Source organism: Notamacropus eugenii, chromosome 1, assembly GCF_028372415.1.
Source record: "Notamacropus eugenii isolate mMacEug1 chromosome 1, mMacEug1.pri_v2, whole genome shotgun sequence".
In the NCBI taxonomy this organism is placed as follows: Eukaryota; Metazoa; Chordata; class Mammalia; order Diprotodontia; family Macropodidae; genus Notamacropus; species Notamacropus eugenii.
The window spans coordinates 117,524,267-117,549,124 of NC_092872.1; the positions used below are offsets into that span (position 1 = coordinate 117,524,267).

Here is a 24,858-nt window from a genome sequence, read left to right on the forward strand (position 1 = left end):
AGTCATGATCATCATGCCATATTGCTCTTACCATCTACAATGTTCTCCTGGTTTTGCTCACTTCACTTTGCATCACTCCATGCAAGTCTTTCCAAGTTTTTCTGAAACCATGCTGCTTGTCATTTCTTGTAGCAAAATAGTATTCCATCACATACCATAAATTGTTCAGACATTCACCAATTGATGGTTACCTCCTTAATTTCCAATATTTCGCCATCACAAAGCTGCTTTAAATATTTTTGTACCTATAGGTCCTTTTCCTTTTGGGGGGGGGGGGGTTGATCTCTTTAGGATGCAACCCTGGTATTGCTGAATTTTAGTAAGAAATTAGTAATATTTTACAATGTTAAATAATTCACCTTTAAAATGGTGGGGTTTTTTTGGTAATTTTGTAGCCTTTATACTTCTGAATCTCTTAAAGTTTAACGCTGCACTAAGAATTTTGGGTCATCCTGTATATTTGTATTGACTCACTTTACACTTGTGCTATACATGTATGCTAATAGATATACTTGCTGTTTTCCCCTTTAGAATAGAAGTTCCTTGTGAATAGGGATTGCTTCACTTTTTGTGTTTCTATCTTTAGTCCTGAGCATACTGCTTAGCAGGTGCTTATAAATATTTTTTGATTTGATTGATCCTAACCACCAAAGATTAATCTTTAGCTTCTTGTTTTCTTTTGCTGTCCCCAGTGTCTTACTAATGTTCCATTGGACATTCCCTCTAACCAAAGGAGAGCAATTGTACAAAGTAATAGCCCAACTCCTACCCCAGTCATTTCCGCTCATAGGCATCCATTAGATATCTCCCTGTCACATATGAGGCAAAGTCCCTCTGGGCCTGGCAAACTATTTAATTTGCTCTTTTACACTTTGGAAAGTCACAGGCACAGAGTTCCTTCTGGTGACCCTTGACTCAGGCTCCATTAATGGAGATGACTCAGTCCCACTGACTTCAGCTTATTTTGGAGAGGGAAACATTACCTTTATCTCCCATTTGGGCCATGTTTGATTCAAAAGGCCCAGCAACTTCGTTGCCTACATTAAATATATAACCTCAGTATGCCCCTAAAGGATCAAGCATGTTGGGGATTTAAGCCCCTTCACTGACTCTTAGTGAAGGATTTTACTGGTGCCACTTCTAACAAATTTATTGAAGTTTCTTTCAAACTGATCCTCCCCTGTGGCTTGCTGGAAATCTTCCTTTTAACAAAACAAACAAACAAATAGCTAAGTAAAACAAACCAACACATTAACTTTGTTGGACGGAACATGGAGCATTCTCTATGTGCAGTCCACTATCTCTCTCTCCAGATGAAGGAAGAATATTTCACATGACATTATCTGAATGCTGACGTCTTTCAGTTGTTTCACTTTTCATTACTGTGGCCAGTAGGTATGTTGTTCTCTTGGTTCTGCTTTCTTCCCTATGCACTAATTTATACAAGCCTTCCCAAGTTTCTTTGAATTTCTCATGGTTGATTGTCATTTTTTATGGTAAAGGAGCATTCCATTTTATCCATATATCATAACTGCCATATACCATGTTCAGCCTGTCTCAACTGACAGACACAGGCTTTATTTCTATTTTTTTGTTTGTTTTTAACTGTCAAGAAAAAGTAATGCTCTAAATATTTTGTTATATACAGTGAATCTTTCTTCCTATGGGCATATGCACAGTAGTATATTTCTGTGTCAAAGAAAATGAACTTTTAGTCGCTTTTCTTGCAGAGTTCCAAAGTGTTTTCCAAGGTATTTGGACCAATTTCCATTGGTATTTGGACCAATTCCACCTGTTGACCCACAACACTGTTGCCCTTTCATAGGCTTGATTTTCCCAACCTATGTCCCTGTATCTGGCAAGAAACTGGAGAGGCAAAAAACCTAAAGACAGAACACCAAGAAAACAGGCCATTTCCAGCTGGGACAGCCCCATGGAGTCTAGCCTAGGTCACTTGCCCAAGAATGCCAAAGTCAGTTCCTACTTCTCCCACACACAAGGGCTATTGGTGGTAGAACAGAGAGCACTGGTTCTTGCAGAATCACTGAAATTAGGAAATCAGGCAACATGACCTGCACCAAGTAGTTTTGCTCCTAAACAAGCTTAAAACTAAGTATTTACAGTTACTGTCATTGCTCAATTAAGCTCTCTATCATGCCCCATCTAAAGTGGTGGCTCTCACTCTTGTTTTATCTCATGGACCTCTGGTAATCTGATAAAATCTATGGACTCTTTCTTAGAATGATGTTTTTTAAAATGCATAAAATGAAATACATATCACAAAGGAAATGAATTATATGGATTTCAAATTCAAAAGATAATTTAAAATTAAAATTATCAAAGGACACACAAAAAAAGACAAATTCACAGATTCCAGGTTAAGAACCTTTGATTGCAATTGACTGGGGAAGAGGGAACTACTTTCAGAGGAGATGCTTGAGTTATTATTGAGTTATTGCTTCTCATATCCAGACTTGCAACCCCCTCTCCCTTTCCCTCTCACTTTTTTCCTTTACAAAGACTTCAGGGGCTAGTTTCTTCCAGTAGGGCCTCCAACATCAGTGAATGAAGTCATCCTGACATTTCTCCAAAAGACCCAGGGTAGGTAGTTAAGAAAAAGCTGCATGTGTAGATTTGGATGCACAGCTTTATCTCCTCTGCCAGTAGCCTTAGACACTAGGGCTTTATGACTTAATGCAATGCCTCCTTTCCTGATAAACTACCCATAATATACCTGCCACTGCTCATAAGCTCTGTGGAGTTCTTTATTTGATATGTTCATTTACAGGAAGATTCTATAACACTGTCCTATTATTCATGCTCTGTGACCACAAATGTCTGCTTCTAATTTATTTATTTATTTTTTTTTAATTTAACTTTTAACATTTACTTGCACAAAATTTTGGGTTACAAATTTTCTCCCCTTTTATCCCCTCCCCCCCCCCAAACCCAAGCATTCTAATTGCCCCTGTGAGCAATCTGCTCTCTCCTCTATCCTCCCTCCCTGCCCTTGTCTCCGTCTTCTCTTTTGTCCTGTAGGGCCATATAGCTTTCTTAACCCCTTAACCTGTGGTAAGAACATTACATTTGATCCTAACACTTTGAGTTCCAACTTCTTTAGCTCCCTCCCTCTCCACCCCTTCCCCTTGGAAGACAAGCAGTTCAATATAGGCCAAATCTGTGTAGTTTTGCAAATGATTTCCATACTAGTTATGTTGTATAGGACTAACTATTTTTACCTCCATCCTATCCTGTCCCCCATTACTTCTATTCTCTTATGATCCTTTCCCTCCCCATGAGTGTCGACCTCGGATTGCATTCTCCTCCCCATGCCCTCCCCTCCATGCTCCCCCCCACCCTGCTTGTGCCCCTGTCCCCCACTCTCCTGTATTATGAGATAGGTTTTCCTATCAAAATGAGTGTGCATTTTATTCTTTCCTTTAGTGGAATGTGATGAGAGTAGACCTCATGTTATTCTCTCGCCTCCCCTCTTTACCCCTCCACTAATAAGTCTTTTGCTTGCCTCTTTTATGAGAGATAATTTGCCCCATTCAACTTCTCCCTTTCTCCTCCCAATATTTCTCTCTCACTGCTTGATTTCATTTTTTTTTTTAAGATATGATCCCATCCTCCTCAATTCACTCTGTGCACTCTGTCTCTATGTATGTGTGTGTGTGTGCATGTGTGTGTATGTACTCCCACCCAGTACCCAGATACTGAAATGTTTCAAGAGTTACAAATATTGTCTTTCCATGTAGGAATGTAAACAGTTCAACTTTAGTAAGTCCCTTATGACTTCTCTTTGCTGTTCACCTTTTCATGGTTCTCTTCATTCTTGTGTTAGAAAGTCAAATTTTCTTTTCAGCTCTGGTCTTTTCATCAAGAAAATTTGAAAATCCTCTATTTCATTGAAAGACCATTTTTTCTCCTGAAGTATTATACTCAGTTTTGCTGGGTAGGTGATTCTTGGTTTTAGTCCTAGTTCCTTTGACTTCTGGAATATCCTATTCCATTCCCTTCGATCCCTTAATGTAGAGGGTGCTAGATCTTGTGTTATCCTGATTGTATTTCCACAATACTTGAATTGTTTCTTTCTAGCTGCTTGCAATATTTTCTCTTTCACCTGGGAATTCTGGAATTTGGCCACAATGTTCCTAGGAGTTTCTCTTTTTGGATCTCTTTCATGCGGTGTTCTGTGGATTCCTTGAATATTTATTTTGCTCTCTGGTTCTAGAATCTCAGGGCAGTTTTCCTTGATAATTTCATGGAAGATGATGTCTAGGCTCTTCTTTTGATCATGGTTTTCAGGTAGTCCAAGAATTTTTACACTGTCTCTCCTGATTCTATTTTCCAGGTCAGTTGTTTTTCCAATAAGATATTTCACATTATCTTCCATTTTTCGAATCTTCTCGCTATGTTCTGTGATATCTGTCTTTCTCATAAAGTCCTTAGCGTCCATCTGTGCCATTCCAGTTTTGAAAGATCTATTTTCTTCAGTGAGCTTTTGAATCTCCTTTTCCATTTGGCTAATTCTGCTTTTGAAAGCATTCTTCTCCTCACTGGCCTTTTGAACCTCTTTTGCCAATTGAGTTAGGCTAGTTTTCAAGGTGTTAATTTCTTCACCATTTTTTTGGTTCTCCTTTAGCAGGGAGCTGATCTGCTTTTCATGCTTCTCTTTCATCCCTCTCATTTCTCTTCCCAGTTTTTCCTCCACCTCTCTAACTGGATTTTCAAAATTCTTTTTGAGCTCTTCCATGGCCTGAGCCCATTGGGTGGGCTGGGACACAGAATCCATGATTTCTGTGTCTTTGCCTGATGGTAAACATTGTTCTTCCTCATCAGAAAGGAAGGGAGGAAGTGTCTGTTCTCCAAGAAAGTACCCTTCAATAGTTTTATTTCTTTTCCCTTTTCTGGGCATTCTCCCCAGCCAGTGGCTTTACCTCTGAATATTCTCCTCACACCCACCTCACCTCCTGATCCTCCCAGCCAGTGTTTGGGGACTGAGATTCAAATGCTGCTTCCAGCCTTAGGGCTTTTGGTGGGGGCCGGGCTGCTATTCAGTGTGAGAATTAAGTTCAGATGGTCAGGTAGGGGCAGGGCCGCCTCTCAGGCACTGTTCCCTCAGGGGGTTTATGCACAGACCTTCCACAATGGATCCAGGCTCCCGCCCGCTTGGGGAGCCCCTGTCTGCAGCCGCCTCTCAGCTTCTATCTCCTGGGGGGGGGGGCCGAGCCATGGGGGCACCCCACTCCCCTCTCGACCCACCAAAGAGACTCTCTCACCGACCCTCGTCACCTGTGGGTGGGGGGGCTTGTGCCGCCGCTGGAGATCCTGTTCCTAAAGCCTGCTCGGATCTGTACCTCTCAGAGCTGCGGCCGCCGCAGGTCTGGGCTGGGCTCCGCGTCTGCAGTGCGACGGACCTTTTGCGAGAGGTTTGCAGGTCCCTCTGTGGGTGGAGGGACCCGCGTGGCCGCTGGAGATCCCGTCCCCGTAGCCTGCTCGGATCTTTTCCTCTTGGTGTCGCGGCCACTGCAGGGCTGCCCTCTGCTCCCAGTTCTGGCTCCCAGTCCACAGTGCGAAGGACCCCCCGCGAGAGGTTTGCAGGTCCCTCCGGAACAGAAATCTCCCTCGCTCCAATATTCTGTGGCCTCTGTGTGCAGAATTCACCGTGAGTTGGTCCCCTCTAGCTGTTCTGTGGGTTGTGGATTTGGAGCTATGTGTATGTGCATCTTTCTACTCCGCCATCTTGGCTCTGCCCCTCTAATTTTTTAATTATAGACTAAGACTCTGAGAAGTAGGTTATTATGGGTAGCACCAGAAAGCTGGGTACAGTGGTACAAGATAAAGAATATGAGATTTACAGTTGACTCTACTATTTACTACCTGTATGACCTTGGACAAGTCATTTAACTACTAAGGTCTCAGCTCCTGTCACCTGTAACATGAGAGAACTGAATTAGGTGGTGACAGAAGTAGTAGCAGTTGTAATGATAATAACAACTAGCATTCCTATAGAGCTTTTAAGGTTTTTGAACCATTTGGACATGTTATCTCATTCCATCCTTATAGTGACCCTTGCAAGAAGATGCTGTAATTATCCTCATTTTTCAGTTCAATTGTTTTTCGGTCATGTCCAACTCTTTACGACCCCATTTAGGATTTTTTTGGCAAAGATATTGGAGTGATTTGATATTTCCTATTCCATCTCATTTTACAGATGAAGAAACTGAGGCAAATAAGGTTACATGACTTGCCCAGGGTCACATAGCTAGTAAGTATCTGAAGCTGGATTTGAATTTAGGAAGATGAATCTCTATCCGCTGCACCTCCTAACTGTCAATTCTCATTTTACAGATGAGGAAACTGAATCTGGAAGGTTATATAGCTTTCCCAGGATCACATAATTGGGAAGTGTCTGAGGTAGGATTTGAACTCTGATCTCCCTAATTCCTAGTCCAACACTATCCACTGTGTCTCTCCGACATATAAGGGCTCTTCTGGCCTGAAGTCTGTGCTTCTATGGTGCTATGATCTTAAGCAAAGCTCTTCATGGGAATCAATCACATTATTGCTCATGTGTTCACTAGACACGACTGGAATTAATCCATCCAGGTTTGCATTTTTGGGACCACTCCATGTCTATGCTGTTATTCTGTTAAAAGTTGGTGATTCCTCCCCAATCTCCAAGTATCTATGTGCAATGTGCCTAGAAAGCAGTGTTCAGTGTTATACATTGTTTTATCAAGGCTCATTCCTAAGCTTAGATACCCTCTACAATGCTTAGCATTTATAGATGGCATTTGCAAAAGAAATAAACAAATAAATCTAATCAACAAATTTCCCTCTACTTCCTTACTTTAACAGGGACCTGGATCTCCATGAAGTGTACCACTTCTCCTGCACTTTTATCTCCTGAAGTTGAAGTTCTTCTGTTGATTCAAACAACCAGAAGTTGGCATGCTTCTTAATTCTACTACTATTTAAAGATTATTTTTCTGCCTCCATCCACCAAAAAACTTTCCTCTCTGGAAGTCTGTGCAATCCATCTCACCTTTATTGATGGTATCATGTACTCACCTCTATCTATATCATCTTCCAAGTTTCTCAACATCTTTCATATTCAGGTTCCTGGTTTTTCCCTCTGTCTCATCTTCTGCAATCATCCTAAATGTCTTCAATCCAATACTTTGGCTACACAACTCCTTAGTCTTCTCATCTTCCAACCACTTCTTTCTGCAATTTTAGTTACACACCATAATGGCCATATCTTGGAATTTTATTGTTGAGTTTTGCTCTTCTATCACAGTCATTTCCATATTCAAAACCACTGCCAAAATCACTGAACCCTCTCTTGTAACAATAACAACAAAATATACTGAAGAATAACCAACCAATCGGATTGCATACAGCACTGTATACAATATATTGTATATAATATATATTGTATACAATGAAATTGTATACAGCATTGTACTTCATAGTTCACCACCTCTCTGGCAAGAGGAAGAAGAATTTTCTTTCTATTGGGGCCAAAATTAGTTATTACATCAGTCAGAGATTGGCTTCCTTTTAGATTTCTTCTCATTTATATTATTGTAATCATTGTGTATACTGTTCTCTGCCTCAACTTGCTCTTTAGCAACTATGTGCCTTCCCAACAGTTTCTTAGATAATAAAGATAATTTAAAATAAATTGGTTGCTTACTTTATTCTGCATCACTTCATACACGTATTCTCATGTTTCTCTGAAATCCTACTTGTCACTTATTACTATATAGTAAAATTCCATTCATATCCCAGTTGTGTTTTTTTGCCATTTACCAATTGATTAGTCCTCTTTGTTTCTAGTCTGTTGCTACCACAACAAGAGTCACCACAATATTTTGTTATATTTGGATTTCTTTCTGTCTTTGACTACTATAGGATATGAATCAAGTAGTGAGATCTCTGAGTCACAAGGTATGACTAGCTGTGTAACTTTTTCACATAATAATTTTTGAGTTGTATTCAAGAATGGTTGGCACAATTCATAGTCTCTCCAATATGGACTGTTTCTATTTTTTCTCGTATTTGCCTCCTTGCTGGGTGTACAATATTTCTCTGTTGTATTCAGTGTTTATAGAACTTCCACTGAGATAGTACTAAGGAATCTTAAGACAACTGAACAATAGTATTGGGAATTCATATGATGCTGTTCTGAGAAGGTCACAGTAGCATCAGGGGATAGCCTCGTAGTCTCATTTGGATTCTCAGCATCTTTCTCCCTAACTTACTTCAACTTGCTTTGTATCAGTTACCTTCCCAGCTATTTTTTATACAATAAGAATTATTTAAAAATAAAAGTGAAATAAAACACATGCAAAATTTGTTAAAGATTAATTAGATTACATCTGTCAGCTGACTTCTGCTTTGAAAAGGGCCCAACAATTCAGTTCGTGCTTGGTCCATTTTCTAATTACCAAAATCATTTGAGCTTGTTTCTTCCAACTGTAAACTTGCTGGGGTGGGCACCAGTTTCAGCTGTTGGATTTACATGAAAGATTATTTGTCTTGTCTGTGTTCATTTCAAGGCCCCAGCCCCATTCACTCTTCTTGCTGTTGGCTGAAAGAAATGACATATGTTTCTGTGGGTTCTCAAGGTGCTGGTCTAGGCAACAGCTGACAAGCAGGCTCCAAAATGCATTGATGGGACTAATCTTGTTAGTTGACACGCTGTGCTCTCTCATTCAGCAGAGTAGACTGATCTTTCTACCATTTCTAAATTCTAAGTAACATTTCATTTAAAGGGCTGGGATTATAAGAGACATGCCAATTCATAACATTCACTAGCCCTTGTATCACTTAGAGACTGGAACAAAGATTGGAAAGCTACTATGGGTTTCTGATGTAGGTAAGATGCCTTCTCTCTTTTGGACATTTGGAGAAATTTGATCTGGAGAAACCTAGGGAGGAGGGATATAATAGTTGTCTTTTCCAAATATTTAATGAGATAACACACGGAATACTTATTATATTTTGTTCCAGAGGACAGAACCCGAAGCAGTGGGTGGGAACTATAAAGCAACAAACTGAGGCTTGAGGTTAGGAAAAGTTAAAAATGAAAACTTCCTAACAATTAGAGCTGCTCAAAAATAGAATAAGTTGCCTTTGAAGGTGATGGATTCTTACTCCTTTGAAGTCTTTGAGCAGATGTTAAACAACCACTTGTCAGTATGTTATAGTGGTAATTCCTGAGTATGAGTTTGACAAGATAATCACCAAGGTATGGTATGACTCTTACAAATTCTGCAATTTGGAGTTTGATTCTAAGGGGACTTGGCCAAAGACAAGACAAATACCTTCAGACCTAGCTGCCTGTTGCTTGTCTGAAAATGCCTCCTTTTCTATAAAGGCAGACCTTCATCAAAGACATGACTCTGACACAAGGTGTATAATTTCTTTGAAGACAGAAGCAGACCTTCCAAGATTGTACAGATAGCATGGGTATTTTGTCCTTCATTTTTGAAGAGGACTATGACATCAGAGAAATGATGACATGACTTGCACTTGACTTTTTTTGAATGAGGTTGGGCTATGCAAGGTCACCAGCCTCACTTTCTCCTCCTGAGTCATCTGGATCTGATACTCATCAGGATGACTGGAGATGGTCCAGGATGCAATGAGAGACCTTGGGCTTTTAGGCCAAGGTCTTTTCTGGTACTCACTTAAAGTGAGGTAATGCCAATTCAGTGAATAGGCCTGTTTAAAAAGTAGTCAGGGGGATGACCCCTTTAATAGAAAAAAAGTAAATAGATAAATCACACTGGAAGGGGCAGAAGTCTCAGGGTTGTTGTTCTGAAGAGAAACTGACATTCATGCTAAGCTAGGAGGGTCCAAAACATCCACTGAGTGGGGATTGGACAGGGACCCTTCCTTGTTCAATTCATGGGCTTCAGAGTACAGAGCAGAGCAATAAAGCAATAAAGAAAAGAGGAATAGCATTTCTGATTAGTAACTAATGGATAGAAGAAGCAAAAGATGGTAGTATATCATGGTTCAATCTCAGAGTGCACCAATGTAGAATATAACCATGGGCATGAGAGAACATTGGGAATACCAGCATTCAAAAGCCTCAAAGACATCTAAAGAACAGGTATGTGTTTTGTGAGCAGCTCACCACTGAATAGGATGGTATCTGGTAGATGCATAAGTATGGTCAGACTACCACTAATTAGCTAGGAAAATCAAATAGATGGCCCAAAGATCCATTCCTGGTCATCTTCTCCTTTCTACACCATCAAACTTCAGTGTATTCTTCTGATAATGGCTATACTTATAGTATATGAATAGCTGAAGAAGGACATCTCCAATCCTAAAACCACCTCTGTTTTGAGCTTCAGATCCATATTTCCAACTAGATTTAATTGAAAACAATAAGGCATAGAGAGACAGTCAAGAAGACTTGGTTTCAAAATCTATGCCTGACACTTGATAGCTGTGTGGTCATAGGCAAATCATTTAACCTGAGACTTTGTTCATGTGTAAAATGAGGATGAAAATAGCTTAAAATAAGAAAATGTGTATGAAGCACTTTATAAACTTTCCAGTAATATATAAACAATAGTTATTATTTTTACAAATTATAGTCACTGAAATCTAGCACTTCAAAATTAATCTATCCCAATGTAGGCTCATTATCATCATCCCTAAATCCACTCTTTATTTTAACTTCACTTCCTGGTCTCCTATTATCTTAACCTTTAGGTCAATTTTACTTTTTTCTCTCACTCAACTTTCATTGGCCATCAATGATCAGGTGTGATGTTGACTTAATTCTCACAATTATCTATCACTTTCATCTCCCTTTTCCTTAATTTTCACCACCTTATTTCAGATTCTCAAATGCAACAGCCTGTACAGAATATAACAATAGCTTTCTCTATAAGTCTTGCCTCGAATTCCTTCTCCCCCCATCTGTCACCCATCCCTCAAAATGTCTGCCAGAATAATGCTTCTTATGAAAAATATGTCGTGCTTCTCTTCTGTTAAAAAATCTTAGGTGACCACTGAAGGTCTTATAACATCTTGCCTTTTCAACCTTATTTCATATTCTTCTTCTTTCTTCAAAAGTCAAATAAAGTGAGACTATTTTCTGCTCATTTAACATGTACAGGGCTCACACTTTTTTTTTTTTTATTTAACTTTTAACATTTATTTTCACAAAATTTTGGGTTACAAATTTTCTCCCCTTTTCTCCCCTCTCCCCCCCAAACCCAAGCATTCTAATTGCCCCTGTGACCAATCTGATCTATCTTCTATCCTCCCTCTCTGCCCTTGTCTCCGTCTTCTCTTTTGTCCTGTAGGGCCAGATAGCTTTCTTTACCCCTTAACCTGTATTTCTTATTTCCTAGTGGTAAGAACATTACAGTTGATCCTAACACTTTGAGTTCCAACTTCTTTAGCTCCCTCCCTCTCCACCCCTTCCCTTTGGAAGGCAAGCAATTCAATATAGGCCAAATCTGTGTAGTTTTGCAAATGATTTCCATAATAGTTGTGTTGTATAGGACTAACTATTTTTACCTCCATCCTATCCTGTCCCCCATTACTTCTATTCTCTTATGATCCTTTCCCTCCCCATGAGTGTCGACCTCGGATTGCATTCTTCTCCCCATGCCCTCCCCTCTATCCTCCCCCCCACCCTGCTTGTGTCCTTGTCCCCCACTCTCCTGTATTGTGAGATAGGTTTTCCTATCAAAATGAGTGTGCATTTTATTCTTTCCTTTAGTGGAATGTGATGAGAGTAGACCTCATGTTATTCTCTCGCCTCCCTTCTTTACCCCTCCACTAATAAGTCTTTTGCTTGCCTCTTTTATGAGAGATAATTTGCCCCATTCAACTTCTCCCTTTCTCCTCCCAATATTTCTCTCTCACTGCTTGATTTCATTTTTTTTTTTTAAGATATGATCCCATCCTCTTCAATTCACTCTGTGCACTCTGTCTCTTTGTATGTGTGTGTGTGTGCATGTGTGTGTATGTACACCCACCCAGTACCCAGATACTGAAATGTTTCAAGAGTTACAAATATTGTCTTTCCATGTAGGAATGTAAACAGTTCAACTTTAGTAAGTCCCTTATGACTTCTCTTTGCTGTTCACCTTTTCATGGTTCTCTTCATTCTTGTGTTAGAAAGTCAAATTTTCTTTTCAGCTCTGGTCTTTTCATCAAGAAAATTTGAAAATCCTCTATTTCATTGAAAGACCATTTTTTCTCCTGAAGTATTATACTCAGTTTTGCTGGGTAGGTGATTCTTGGTTTTAGTCCTAGTTCCTTTGACTTCTGGAATATCCTATTCCATTCCCTTCAATCCCTTAATGTAGAGGGTGCTAGATCTTGTGTTATCCTGATTGTATTTCCACAATACTTGAATTGTTTCTTTCTAGCTGCTTGCAATACTTTCTCTTTCACCTGGGAATTCTGGAATTTGGCCACAATGTTCCTAGGAGTTTCTCTTTTTGGATCTCTTTCATGCGGTGTTCTGTGGATTCCTTGAATATTTATTTTGCTCTCTGGTTCTAGAATCTCAGGGCAGTTTTTCTTGATAATTTCATGGAAGATGATGTCTAAGCTCTTCTTTTGATCATGGTTTTCAGGTAGTCCCAAAATTTTTACATTGTCTCTCCTGAATCTCTTTTCCAGGTCAGTTGTTTTTCCAACAAGATATTTCACATTATCTTCCATTTTTCGAATCTTCTCGCTATGTTCTGTGATATCTGTCTTTCTCACAAAGTCCTTAGCGTCCATCTGTGCCATTCTAGTTTTGAAAGAACTATTTTCTTCAGTGAGCTTTTGAATCTCCTTTTCCATTTGGCTAATTCTGCTTTTGAAAGCATTCTTCTCCTCACTGGCCTTTTGAACCTCTTTTGCCAATTGAGTTAGGCTAGTTTTCAAGGTGTTAATTTCTTCAACATTTTTTTGGTTCTCCTTTAGCAGGGAGCTGATCTGCTTTTCATGCTTTTCTTTTATCCCTCTCATTTCTCTTCCCAGTTTTTCCTCCACCTCTCTAACTGGATTTTCAAAATTCTTTTTGAGCTCTTCCATGACCTGAGCCCACTGGGTGGGCTGGGACACGGAAGCCTTGATTTCTGTGTCTTTGCCTGATGGTAAACATTGTTCTTCCTCATCAGAAAGGAAGGGAGGAAATGTCTGTTCTCCAAGAAAGTAGCCTTCAATAGTTTTATTTCTTTTCCCTTTTCTGGGCATTCTCTCCAGCCAGTGACTTGACCTCTGAATATTCTCCTCACACCCACCTCGCTCCTGGTCCTCCCAGCCAGCATTTGGGGACTGAGATTCAAATGCTGCTTCCAGCCTTAGGGCTTTTGGTGGGGGCCGGGCTGCTATTCAGTGTGAGAATTAAGTTCAGATGGTCAGGTGGGGGCAGGGCCGCCTTTCAGGCACAGTTCCCTCAGGGGGTTTATGTACAGACCTTCCACAATGGATCCAGGCTCCCGCCCGCTTGGGGAGCCCCTGTCTGCAGCCGCCTCTCAGCTTCTATCTCCTGGGGGGGGGGGCCGAGCCATGGGGGCACCCCACTCCCGTCTCGACCCGCCAAAGAGACTCTCTCACCGACCCTCGTCACCTGTGGGTGGCGGGACTTGTGCCGCCGCTGGAGATCCCGTCCCTGAAGCCTGCTCAGATCTGTACCTCTCAGAGCCGCGGCTGCCGCAGGTCTAGGCTGGGCTCTGCGTCTGCAGCGCGACAGACCTTTTGCGAGAGGTTTGCAGGTCCCTCTGTGGGTGGAGGGACCCGCGTGGCCGCTGGAGATCCCGTCCCCGTAGCCTGCTCGGATCTTTTCCTCTTGGTGTCGCGGCCGCTGCAGGGCTGCCCTCTGCTCCCAGTCCTGGCTCCCAGTCCACAGTGCGAAGGACCCCCCGCGAGAGGTTTGCAGGTTCCTCTGGAACAGAAATCTCCCTCGCTCCAATATTCCATGGCCTCTGGGTGCAGAATTCACCGTGAGTTGGTCCCCTGTAGCCGTTCTGTGGGTTGTGGTTTTGGAGCTATGTGTATGTGCGTCTTTCTACTCCGCCATCTTGACTCCGCCCCCAGGGCTCACACTTTCGCTCATATGTGTTTGTTGTGCCTGGAATACCTTCCCTCCCCCTTTTCACTTGTTGAATTTCTGCTTATCATTTAAAAACCCAGCTCAAATATCATATCTTCTAGGAACCCTCCTCTAGTTTTCTATTTAACCATGTCCGTTCACAGAATAACAGAATTTAGAATTGAGAAGAGATCTTACAGTCCAACTTATACCTGAAAACAATCTCCATTATAATATGCTCTCAAAGTGGTCATCCAGACTTTATTTGAAAACCTTCAGAGAGGGAGAACACAGTGTAGCCTAGGAGAAGTAATTCTACTTTTAGATAGTTCTAATACTGAGTGATAATAACTGATAAGGCATCTATTAAAGGTTACTATGTTCCAGGCATATACTAAGCACTGAAAATGATAAATATAAGCAAACCACACAGCTCTTGATCTCAAGGAGTTTATATCCTAAGAAGGTAAGGGGTTGGGAAGAGTGAAGACAGTATGCTCACAGCAACATAGTATGGAAATGTCCAGGAAGTGACATGGAAGCCTGTTTCTGGATAAGATATGGTAAAAGTTCACTTATCAGAGACTCGCATCCTAGAGACAATGTCTAATCAAGTCAATATTTTCTTTGTCCCGGGCCCCCTTATCTTTTCTCTCTCTATTCTCCTGAATGTTGACATCTTGGTCCCATAAGTTCTCACGAATAATCACTTGGTAGTCTTCTATGGGTTTAATTACTATTTCTATACTCATGTTCCCCAGGTCTACACAGCCAGCCCCAATCTCTCTCTAGACCATAAGTCCAGCATCTCCAGCTGCCTACTAGACAGTTTTAATTGGACATCCTGTAAATATTTCAAACTTTTCATGTTCAAAACAGAACTCACGATCTTTCTCCCCAAACGTACTTTTCTTCTATATTTCCTTTTTCTGTCAAAGGCTCCATCATTCAGTCAAACTCATTCTCATAATTCTCATACCACATATCTAGTGAGTTGCCAATTCTTTTTTTTTTTCTACCTCTACAACATTTCTTGTATCAGGATCTCATGTCCTCTGGCCTTTATTAACACAATTGCTTCCCTATGGGCTTACTTGTCTCAAGTCTCTCTCCCCACTCCTCTCTGTACTCCAAAAACTGCCAATGTGATAGCACTAAGATATATCAGTCTCCTATTCAAACTTCAGTGGCTCCCTCTTACCTCTAGGATCAAATATAAACTCTTCTGTTTGGCATCTAAAGTAATTTACAACCTGGTCCCAAGTTACCTTTTCAGAATTAACTTATTAAACAAAATTAACAAAATCTACAGAATTAACTTATTAAACTTTATTCCTCTTCATGTACCCTATGGTCCGGTCAAACTGGTCTTCTTACTGTTCCTTATAAAGAATACTCCATTTCCCGTTGTCATACTTTTTACCTTTCCGTTGGCTCTACCACACCGTTCCTGGAACTTGTATACTCTCTTTGAACCACAATGTTTTAGAATAGCTAGTTTTCTTGAACACTTACTTCAAGCACTACTTTCTACACAAAGCCTTTCCAGATCTCCCTACCTCCACGTTATCTCCCCTCACTCATTACCTTATAAAAATATTTATGTGTTGTCCCTCTGAATCAAATGTAAGAGCAGGAAATGTTTTACTTTGTTCTCTATTTTCTCGTTGTCTAATATCGGGCATAACATAGTATAGGCTCAAAAAATGCTTGCCAGTTGACTGGCCGTGTCTAAAGGTACCCTCACACTAAATGACTTTTGTTTCTGGTGAGCCGTTGTTGGTTGTCTAATCCCTCTCTTTCCAGTGTGTAAATTTGTGGCTTAAGCATTACCTAAAGGAGCAGAAAATTCTCTTGTGAGGTTCCATGTGACTATTCTAGGAGGACAGATGAGTCACTCTATGGGGAAACCTCAACAATACAACTAACTAACACAGGTATATGATGAGGCAAAAAAGGAAATCCAATAACAAGAATCTAAAAGATAACAATACTAACAATTATAGGATTATGAATTGGGAGTTAGAAGGAATCTTCCAGGTTATTGTCCAACTAACTTTATTTTACACTTGAGAAAATGGAGGCCCAGAGAGGTTAAGTGACCTGGTACTGCTCACACTGATAGGAAATAGTAGAGCCAGGATTTGTATCCAAGCAGCTTGACTGTAAATCCAGTACTTTTTCCACCATACTAAGATAATCAGCCATCTGATTACTTAATCACAGATCAGTGATATCAAAGTCAAATAGAAATAGGGGCTACTAACGCATATATAGAGGCCGCATATTGACTATTTTAAAATGCAGTATTATCTGTATTTTATTGTATTTTTATTTATTTTGCTAAATATTTCTCAATTACATTTTAATCTGGGTCAGGTAGCATCTGGGAGTGTTTTGGGACACATGTGTCTGACATCTCTGCTCTAGATCGTTGCAAGAGTAAAGGAGGAAATTTGAGTCCTAAGAAATGATCTTTTTAGTAGACTAGAAGAACCATGAAAGCAAGGATTCTGCCTCATACTTCATTCTGTCTCATGTGGCACCTTCCTCATTCATTACTGTGTTGTGGTTTGTCTTTCATTCTCATCAGGGCGATGATGGCACAATGTGCAGTTATGTTCTGCTCTTGTTCATTATAGTGAATCAGTAAAATATTTGTATTTAATTTGATATGGCTGAATTTAAAGGGGCAGCCAGGTGGTGCAGTAGATAGAGTGCTGAGTCTAGAGTCTCAAGGATCTGAGTTCCAATCTGATCTCAGACACTTCCTAGCTGTATGACCCTGGTCAAGTCACTAAATCCTGTCTGCCTGAAATGAGCTCACAAAGAGTTGGAAACTGCTAATTAACTAAATAACAACAAGCATAGCAAAAAAAGAGGCTACTAGTCAAATACATTACACTTATTGATTTGGGGGATGGAAATCTACTGCTCATGTAACAGTTTTCCAGAAATATTGAATTTTTGAATCAATACCATTATACAATGAATTTTAATTAGCACCTTTTATAGACAACCTAGCTCTTGGCTGCTAATCTAGCCAATATTTGTGATCTCTTTACAGGATCACCTGGTGAATACATAATGCCAGGGGTGGGGAACCTGAGACCTTGAGGGCCACATGTAGCCTCAAGGCCATAGGTTCCCCACCCTTATAAACAATTATGGCAAGTATGTTCTGCTATTTAAAAAAATATTATTAACATAACTAAGCATTAGACTATACCTAATCATACTGATATTGGGAAGCTGTAATTGAAAGAATTCTAGATTATTATAATGTTGATGGAAGTAAATACGTACAAACTTCTAAACTCAGACTGTTAGAGATAAATGTAACGGACTTTACTGATCAGTTAATCCAGGGGTTCTTCCATACCATGTTGTTTTTTTTTTTTGTTACATGGTCGCTTTTGGCAATCTGGGGAATATTTTTAAAAACAAGTTCATTGACCCCAAGGTTAGAACTATTCACCTAATCTAAACTTCTCATTTTATAGATTGGGAGATATGTCTCCTGTGAAGTCACCTACTTGATCAGTCTATCAAACTCAATTAGGTTAATACTCTGATGACAGTCCAACCAGGACCTATCCTTGATGCCTTTCTAGTTTGTCTGGGTTTGTTCACTCTCTGTTGGTATGACCCTGAATGGTCAGCTAGGTGGTACACTGGATAGAGCTCCAGGCTTGGAGTCAGGAAGACTTTCCTCTTGGGTTCAAATCTTACTAGCTGTGTGATGCTGGGCAAGTCACTTCACCCTGTTTGCCTTGGTTTCCTCATCTGTAAAATGAGCTGGAGAAGGAAATGGCAAAGCACTCCAGCATCTTTGCAAGAAAATCCTAAACAGGGTCACAAAGAGTTGGATATGACTGAAATAACTAAATAACAACAAAATAATCTTGAAGAAGCAAATGAGGCACTAATTGGATTTCGGTGTAGTCCCACAGTTGGCTCATGGCTCACAAGATCACAGATCTCAATCTGGTCTACCTCGTTTTTCAGATGAGGAAATTGAGGCCAAGGTTTAGGGACTTAGCCAAAGTTACACAGGCAATAAATGATTGAAAATCAAGACCTTTGATTCCAGTGTGCTCTTTTAACTATACCATACTGTATCCCTTTCCCAAAGGGATAACGATATTTCTATAAATGGAGCCATTCTAGACAAGAGGAAGAAATTCCTGACTATAAGAAACTAGAATCGATAGATGTCAGTATTTGCTTCCCTAAAGATTGTTTAATCAACCAGTCAATCAGTGAACATTTTGTGAAGGGCTTACTATGTGTCAGGCCAGGTGCACTGGATTCTCAGATCCAAAATACAAACACAGATGCAAAAGTGGGATAGTTCCTGCCATCAGGGAGTTTATATTTGAATAAGGAGATACAATAATGAGGTGTCTGTGATAAAATAAGCATCTATTAAGTAAATACCTAGCATGGGCCAGACACTATGCTAAACACTTTACAATTTTTATTCCATCTGATCCTCACAACAGCTTTGCAAGGTAGTTACTAATATTATCCCCATTTTACAATTAAGGAAACTAAGGCAAAAAGAGGTTAAATAATTTGCCCAGGGTCACAAAGCTACTATGTGTCTGAAGCTGAATTTGAACTCCAGGCCCAGCATCCATCCACTGTATCACCTAGCTGAAGGAATGGTGGCCAAGTAGAGAGTTTGGATCCGGGCATTCATGATGTGGAACCACAAAGGACTTGATTTTCAAGCTCTTTCTAGTTGCAATGGGATCTCTACCACTTATGGAGAACAGAAGCAATATCTAAACATAAGAAATGGTTATATTTTAAAGCTATGGTTCTTGAAGCTCTCCTTGCTCTTTTCCAGCGCTATGAGTGAATGAAAGCAGTCAGTACTTGCTCCACTTACCAAGGGCTCTAGTTCTTTGCGGTCTATGAGGTTCATCTCTGTGACAAAGTAATAGAAGTGTTTGTAGCAGGTGTTGACGTGGGCTTCTGCACCCATCACAATCACACGATCAAAGTGATGGATGTAGACATGTACAAACACCCGGAAAAGGCGGCAGAGAATCTTCTTGCAGATCTGAAGAAAGTTCCGTGGGAAAGGAACGCCTAAAAAATAAAGAGGAAGGATTCATGAGGTGCAGAACCTGAAGGACACATTCACTACTAAAATGGAGCCATAAGAATTAAAAATATGATTTTAAAATTTTTATTGATATATTTTAAAAAATATATCGATGTGAGGTAGGCCATATCTCACAACAACAGCAATCAAAAATAAAAGAATAAAAGAGAAAAAAGGTGCAATTTAGGAACATTAGAATTTCAAGTCAAACTATAAAAATGTAATTCTGTTTGAAATAGCTCAAAATGCTATATAAACCTCATATTTATTTATTCATCTCTTGAATTAGATAAGAAAAACATGTTTTGCCTCTTATTTTATCATGTTCATCTTCACATTCATCCTCATAGAGAGATAAGGGGACTGGAGCGCTAATCTAAGGCACAAAAAATTGAGTGATTGATCTGGAATCATAGAGAAGTTTTGCTTTATTATCTTACCTCCAATCTGGCCACCCCACAACACAGAATCAAAAATTCAAGGCCACGCTTTTCTTTTTCTACATTCATAGAACTATCAGGAGATTAACTGTAAGAAGGGTCTTATTGTTTGTAACAGAAGGAGTATGACACCAAGAAGTAGAGCATAACCAACCTTGAAACAATTGCTCAAGGAGTGTCTCGAGTCTCTAAAGAAGCCCAGATGGCTGCTGTCACTGACTTAAGAGGAATATTGGAGCAATAGTCAAACGAGAGAGAGGCACCAAAACTGGAAGAGCAGGGCTGGCTGGAAGACATGGAACAAGCATGGCATTCTGCAATGGTAATCTCCCCTGAGTCCCATGCACAATTACCTGCAATTGTTTTTAAACAAAGCATAGATAGATATATCGATAGAATGAGAACACTGAGAAACTATGGCAAAATTTCTGTCACCTCAACTGGAAACAAATGCTGAGAAGAAAGGATGTAACAAAAAAAGGAGAAAATGGAGAGCTATCAAAATCATGTCTTCTGGCTATTACTCGTGCATGACCAACTAGAACCACAGCTAACAGTCAGAGAGAGTACCTCCATCTTCAAGTGCTTTTCTGCAATACCAGATACAAGAAGATGACATCACTTTAAAAATATTTTCTGAAATAAAATAAGCATTTCCATAACAAAGTAGAATTTTTTTAAAAAAGATTGCATACTACAAATCCATCATGCATAACTTGCTATTGCTTTTAAAAACATTATCATGTAAAATTTTCCATTTTTCTTCCCTACTCCCCCCACCCTAGAAAGGGCTACCATTAGACAAAAATATGTGTGTATACACACATATATGTCGTGTGTGTATATGTAAAATCATTTCATATATATTCGTCTATTTATCAATTCTTTTTCTGAATGCAGACAGCATCTTCCTTCATAGGTTCTTTGTCATTAATTTGGGTCTTCATAAGTTAAAATTTATATGTTTAAATGACTTAGTTTCTCAAAGTTGTTCTTAAGACAATATTGTCAATACTGTATACAACGTTCTCTTGGTCTGCTCATTTCACTCTTCACTATTTTGTGCAAGTTTATGCATGTTTTTCTAAAATTGTCGAGCTCATCATCTCTTATAGCATTAATTTCATTGTGATCATATACTACAACTTGTTCAGCCATTCCCCAATTGATGGACATCCCTACAATTTCCAGTTCTTTGCCACCACAAAGAGAACTAGTATAAATATATTACAAAACATAGGTTCTTTTTCTTTTATCCTAATCATCTTTAGAAACATTTCTAGTTGTGGTATTGCTGAACCAAAGGGTACATGTAATAGCTTTGGGCATAATTCCAGGTTGTTCTCCAAAATGTTTGGATCAGTTCACAATTCTACCAACAATGAATTAGTGTTTCAGTTTTTCCGCATCCTCTACAACATGTGTCACTTTCCCCTTCAATCATTTTAGCCAATCTGATAGGTGTATAATGATATCTCAAAGTTGTTTTAATTTGCATTTCTCTAATCAATAATGATTTTTTTTCCATATGACTATGGCATCAACTTTGGAGACTGGGCAAGTCGCTTCCTATTGAATGGTTTAAAAAATAGCCTTTTATCTTGATTTTCATTTCATTTCCTTTGGGAAAGAATGTTAACTACGAATGAAATTGCCAGAAGCAGGCAGCAATAAAGGGGATATTCATGAATATTCTACAATGAATACACATACACGATACACACACACACACACACACACACACACAAACACAGGTATTCTACAATGAATATTCTACAAATAAGATAGCCCCTGCAAAATCAAGAATGAGGCATTCAGAATGCTAGCAGTGTTTAGCTCATTGTAGGCACCTTAACTGAGTGATTGGTGATATAGCAGATAGAGTGCCAGACTTGGTGCTGTGCACGTGTGGGCTCAAATTCCATCTTTGATGATCACTGTATGACCACAAGCAAGTGACAAACTCTGAGCCTCAGTGCTCTTGTGTGTAAAATAAGACAAACTATAGTCATAGCACCTACCTCACCGGGTTGGTTGTTTTTAGCATTTAATGATGATGAAATTTGCAAATTTCAAAACATCAAATAAATGATAGTTTTATTGTGACTCATCTTATTCTTATCTTTTAATTTTTGAAAAGTTTTTTAAAAATAATTTTTTCAAGCAGAAAACCTCTTCTTCTTCCCATTCTCTGAAACTGAACAATTCTCATCTTTTTTATGAAGTTCAGAAAGAAATGGTACTGAGGCAAGTCGTTGACCTACCATTCTTTTATATTTAATGTATTGCAAATTGCTGCACAGGTGGAGAAGGTAAAAAATTTTTCTATACGTTGCCTTAGGTTGATGATCCTGTGTTTCATGAATACACAAGTTTTTGTTAATATGCTTTCCAATTATATTATTGCCCCAATATTACTAATACTAATTATTCTTCTTTTCTTATTACTCTTCTCTTTTCCAAAGTAGTACAGATATAGTCCCAAGATATGCAACTATCTTGTTTTTATTCTTTTACATTGGATGTCATGTGTACTACTGCAGAAGTGGATAAAATGACTGATTTTTGTAACTGAAAGAAAATACTGGAATGTAAGCTCATCTTCTATCAGTTCACTGGAAGTATTTTTAAGACAATAATAGTAGCAGATGGGATGAGGGGAATGACTTTTTTCTCCTACTACCTCTTTATCTGAAAGCTTTTCATTCTATATAGCTTGAAGATATTCTGAATAGTCAGGATGGCAAAATTTATTTAAAATATTGTTTTTAATTTTTTGACTAAGTCTCATGTCTAATCTGTTATGGGTAATAGTTCTGTCAGTGATGATACTCTGGTCCTATTACAGTAGGAAACTGACACAATATTTTGGGGTTTATATTTCAGTAAAGAGAGTCAGAGCTTATTAGTTTATAAATGTTAGCAAATTTTGCCAACCACTTTGTAATATCTTTATGAGCATCTAACAGATGTTAGATTTCTACAGCTTCCAGTAATGCATTGCACAGTTATCCTCTCTTTCTTCCATAATCTTCATTAATCAATAAGTGTAAATCCCTCAAGGAAAACCCTTCTATAATTTTTGGTAGCAATGATCTGGTCCTGAATGACTACCATAAACCTCTCTATTTCTTTATAAATAAAACTGCATGACAACCAATTTTAAAAACTGTTTTTTTGTCAGCATACAGTTGGCTAAATTCAAGTGGATATCACCCATGAAGTAACTTTTGATTCCGCTCTTGGATATCAGTTGTTACTTAGTCTATGTTGGGACATATAACATTTTAATTTACATTAGAGAAAGCAATAGCATATACTTCTTGGCAGCTTTTGCTATTGCAGTATGAAACATAGTCTAATTATTCCAAAAGTAATTCTGTAAATTTTTACCTGTTTATCGTGTACTCTGAGAAAATTCATAAATCCTCTTTTTATTTTTTTGGCAAAGAAATGTTTATATTTCTATATTTGTCTTTGGGCAACGGTCCCTGCGTTTCATTAATATTGTGTAAGGTTTGGTAAGGATATGTAGATGCATCGTAAATCAATTTATTGCAACGAAGGTATACATTCACATTGCTGTGTTGCACTGGTATTAACTGCTCTAACAAAACTTCTCTAAAGCAGAGGTTTCCAAAGTGGGAGATACTGCCCCCTGGTGGGCACTGGAATGATCCTGGGGTTAGGGGGAGGCAGTAGGGCATTGAACAAAAAAAAAAAAAAAAATAAGGGGACTGTGGAAGCATAAGATAAAAAAGAAGGTTAAAAAAATTGAAAAGCTGTTCATACATGTTTCATCTATTGTGTAACAGAGTTAAAGTCATAGTGATTACATTATTTTCCAAATAAACACATAAAATGCAAGTTATAACTGATCAGTGGTCAAGTCTGCCAATATGTCTTAACAAGCAAGTGTTGGCAGGTGAGTGTGTCCTGTGCATTGTGCATTGTCTGGAAGTCCAGCATGCATCAGCAGGAATATGTGTGTGTAGTGACTTGTTTAAAATGTGACACTGTTTGGTTACACAACACAATATCATATCATCAAAATTTCAGTGCAGGAAAAACACAAATTTACAATAAATTATTAAATTTAAGATACATCATTGAAATGATGCAAATTTAAAAAAAAAAATGTTAAAGAGTTAAAGATTTCCAGAGAGGCACTGAATAATTTTTTTTAAAGGGGCAGTAGGCCAAATAAGTTTGGGAACTTCTGCTTTAAAGGTATTCCTGTTAAGCTTTGAATTTCGGATGCCAGTTAGCTTCTTAATATGCTCAGCTTTTGTTTTACCTTGACAACCTTGCATTTAATGTATCTAGCTTAAAGTGAAACAAAGAATTTTAAGTATCACCTTCATCTAATAACTCAGTTTCACTGCCAGTTTCATGTTCAATGTCTTTCATTTGTATTCTTCTTCGGCGTACATTAAGAATTTTGCACTTAAAAGCAAGTCTAAATGTCCTCTTAATATTATTGGAGAAAAGTTAAACAAAATAAAGTAGTTGTCTAATATATTCTTCAATGGAACCATATAATTTGATTTTATAAATACGTATCAAATAATTAGTTATTTGAATGTTTTGATAATAATGATGTTTCAATCAGAACTCACTCAGACTTGAAAGTCATATTCAGTTCTATTCGAGAGTGATGCTAAAGTATTTAGTGCTAGGCAGAATCATTCTTGACATTATGTCATTAGTGGTATGTTTTAGAGATCAGTTTTCTATGTAGATTCCAAAAGATTCTCTCTATAGTTAGATCCATTTTTTAATGTTTGCAGTATGTGGCAAATAGATCAGTACAGAACTTAATTAAAGGCTTTGCAATGATCAATAAGGGCAGTATAAAGATTATAGTGCTTTCAAATAGCTTACCGAATCGTTGCTGAATCAATAATGGATTTTCCTTTATACCCTCTTTGTGTATTTTGGGGTACATTCTTTTTCATGTTAACCAATGCATGGATTTTTAAAATACATTTTTGAATTTATAAATTTATATTTAATACCTTTTTTACATATATAGATATTGATAGCTTTTGGGAAAATGTTTTGTGTATGTATGTAAATATACATGTGTACATACATACACACACGTATACACACACACATATATATATGTGTATATATATATATATATACATGTCTTCCATTAAGGTAGATGGGATTAAGATTATAATGGAAAGGAAACTGATATTTTGCTAATTATTCATGTG

General features: G+C 38.6%; 1 protein-coding gene across 10 annotated transcripts in view; it reads right to left on the reverse strand.

Annotated features, from left to right (window-relative positions):
- Positions 1–24,858, reverse strand: part of MOB3B (MOB kinase activator 3B) — a 351,484-nt gene that overhangs the window by 41,126 nt on the left and 285,500 nt on the right. For all 10 annotated transcript variants that reach the window (XM_072612554.1, XM_072612591.1, XM_072612578.1 and 7 more), the window contains one exon: positions 18,975–19,177. In XM_072612554.1, coding sequence (XP_072468655.1) covers positions 18,975–19,177 — 203 coding nt within the window. The remainder of the gene's footprint in view (positions 1–18,974; positions 19,178–24,858) is intronic.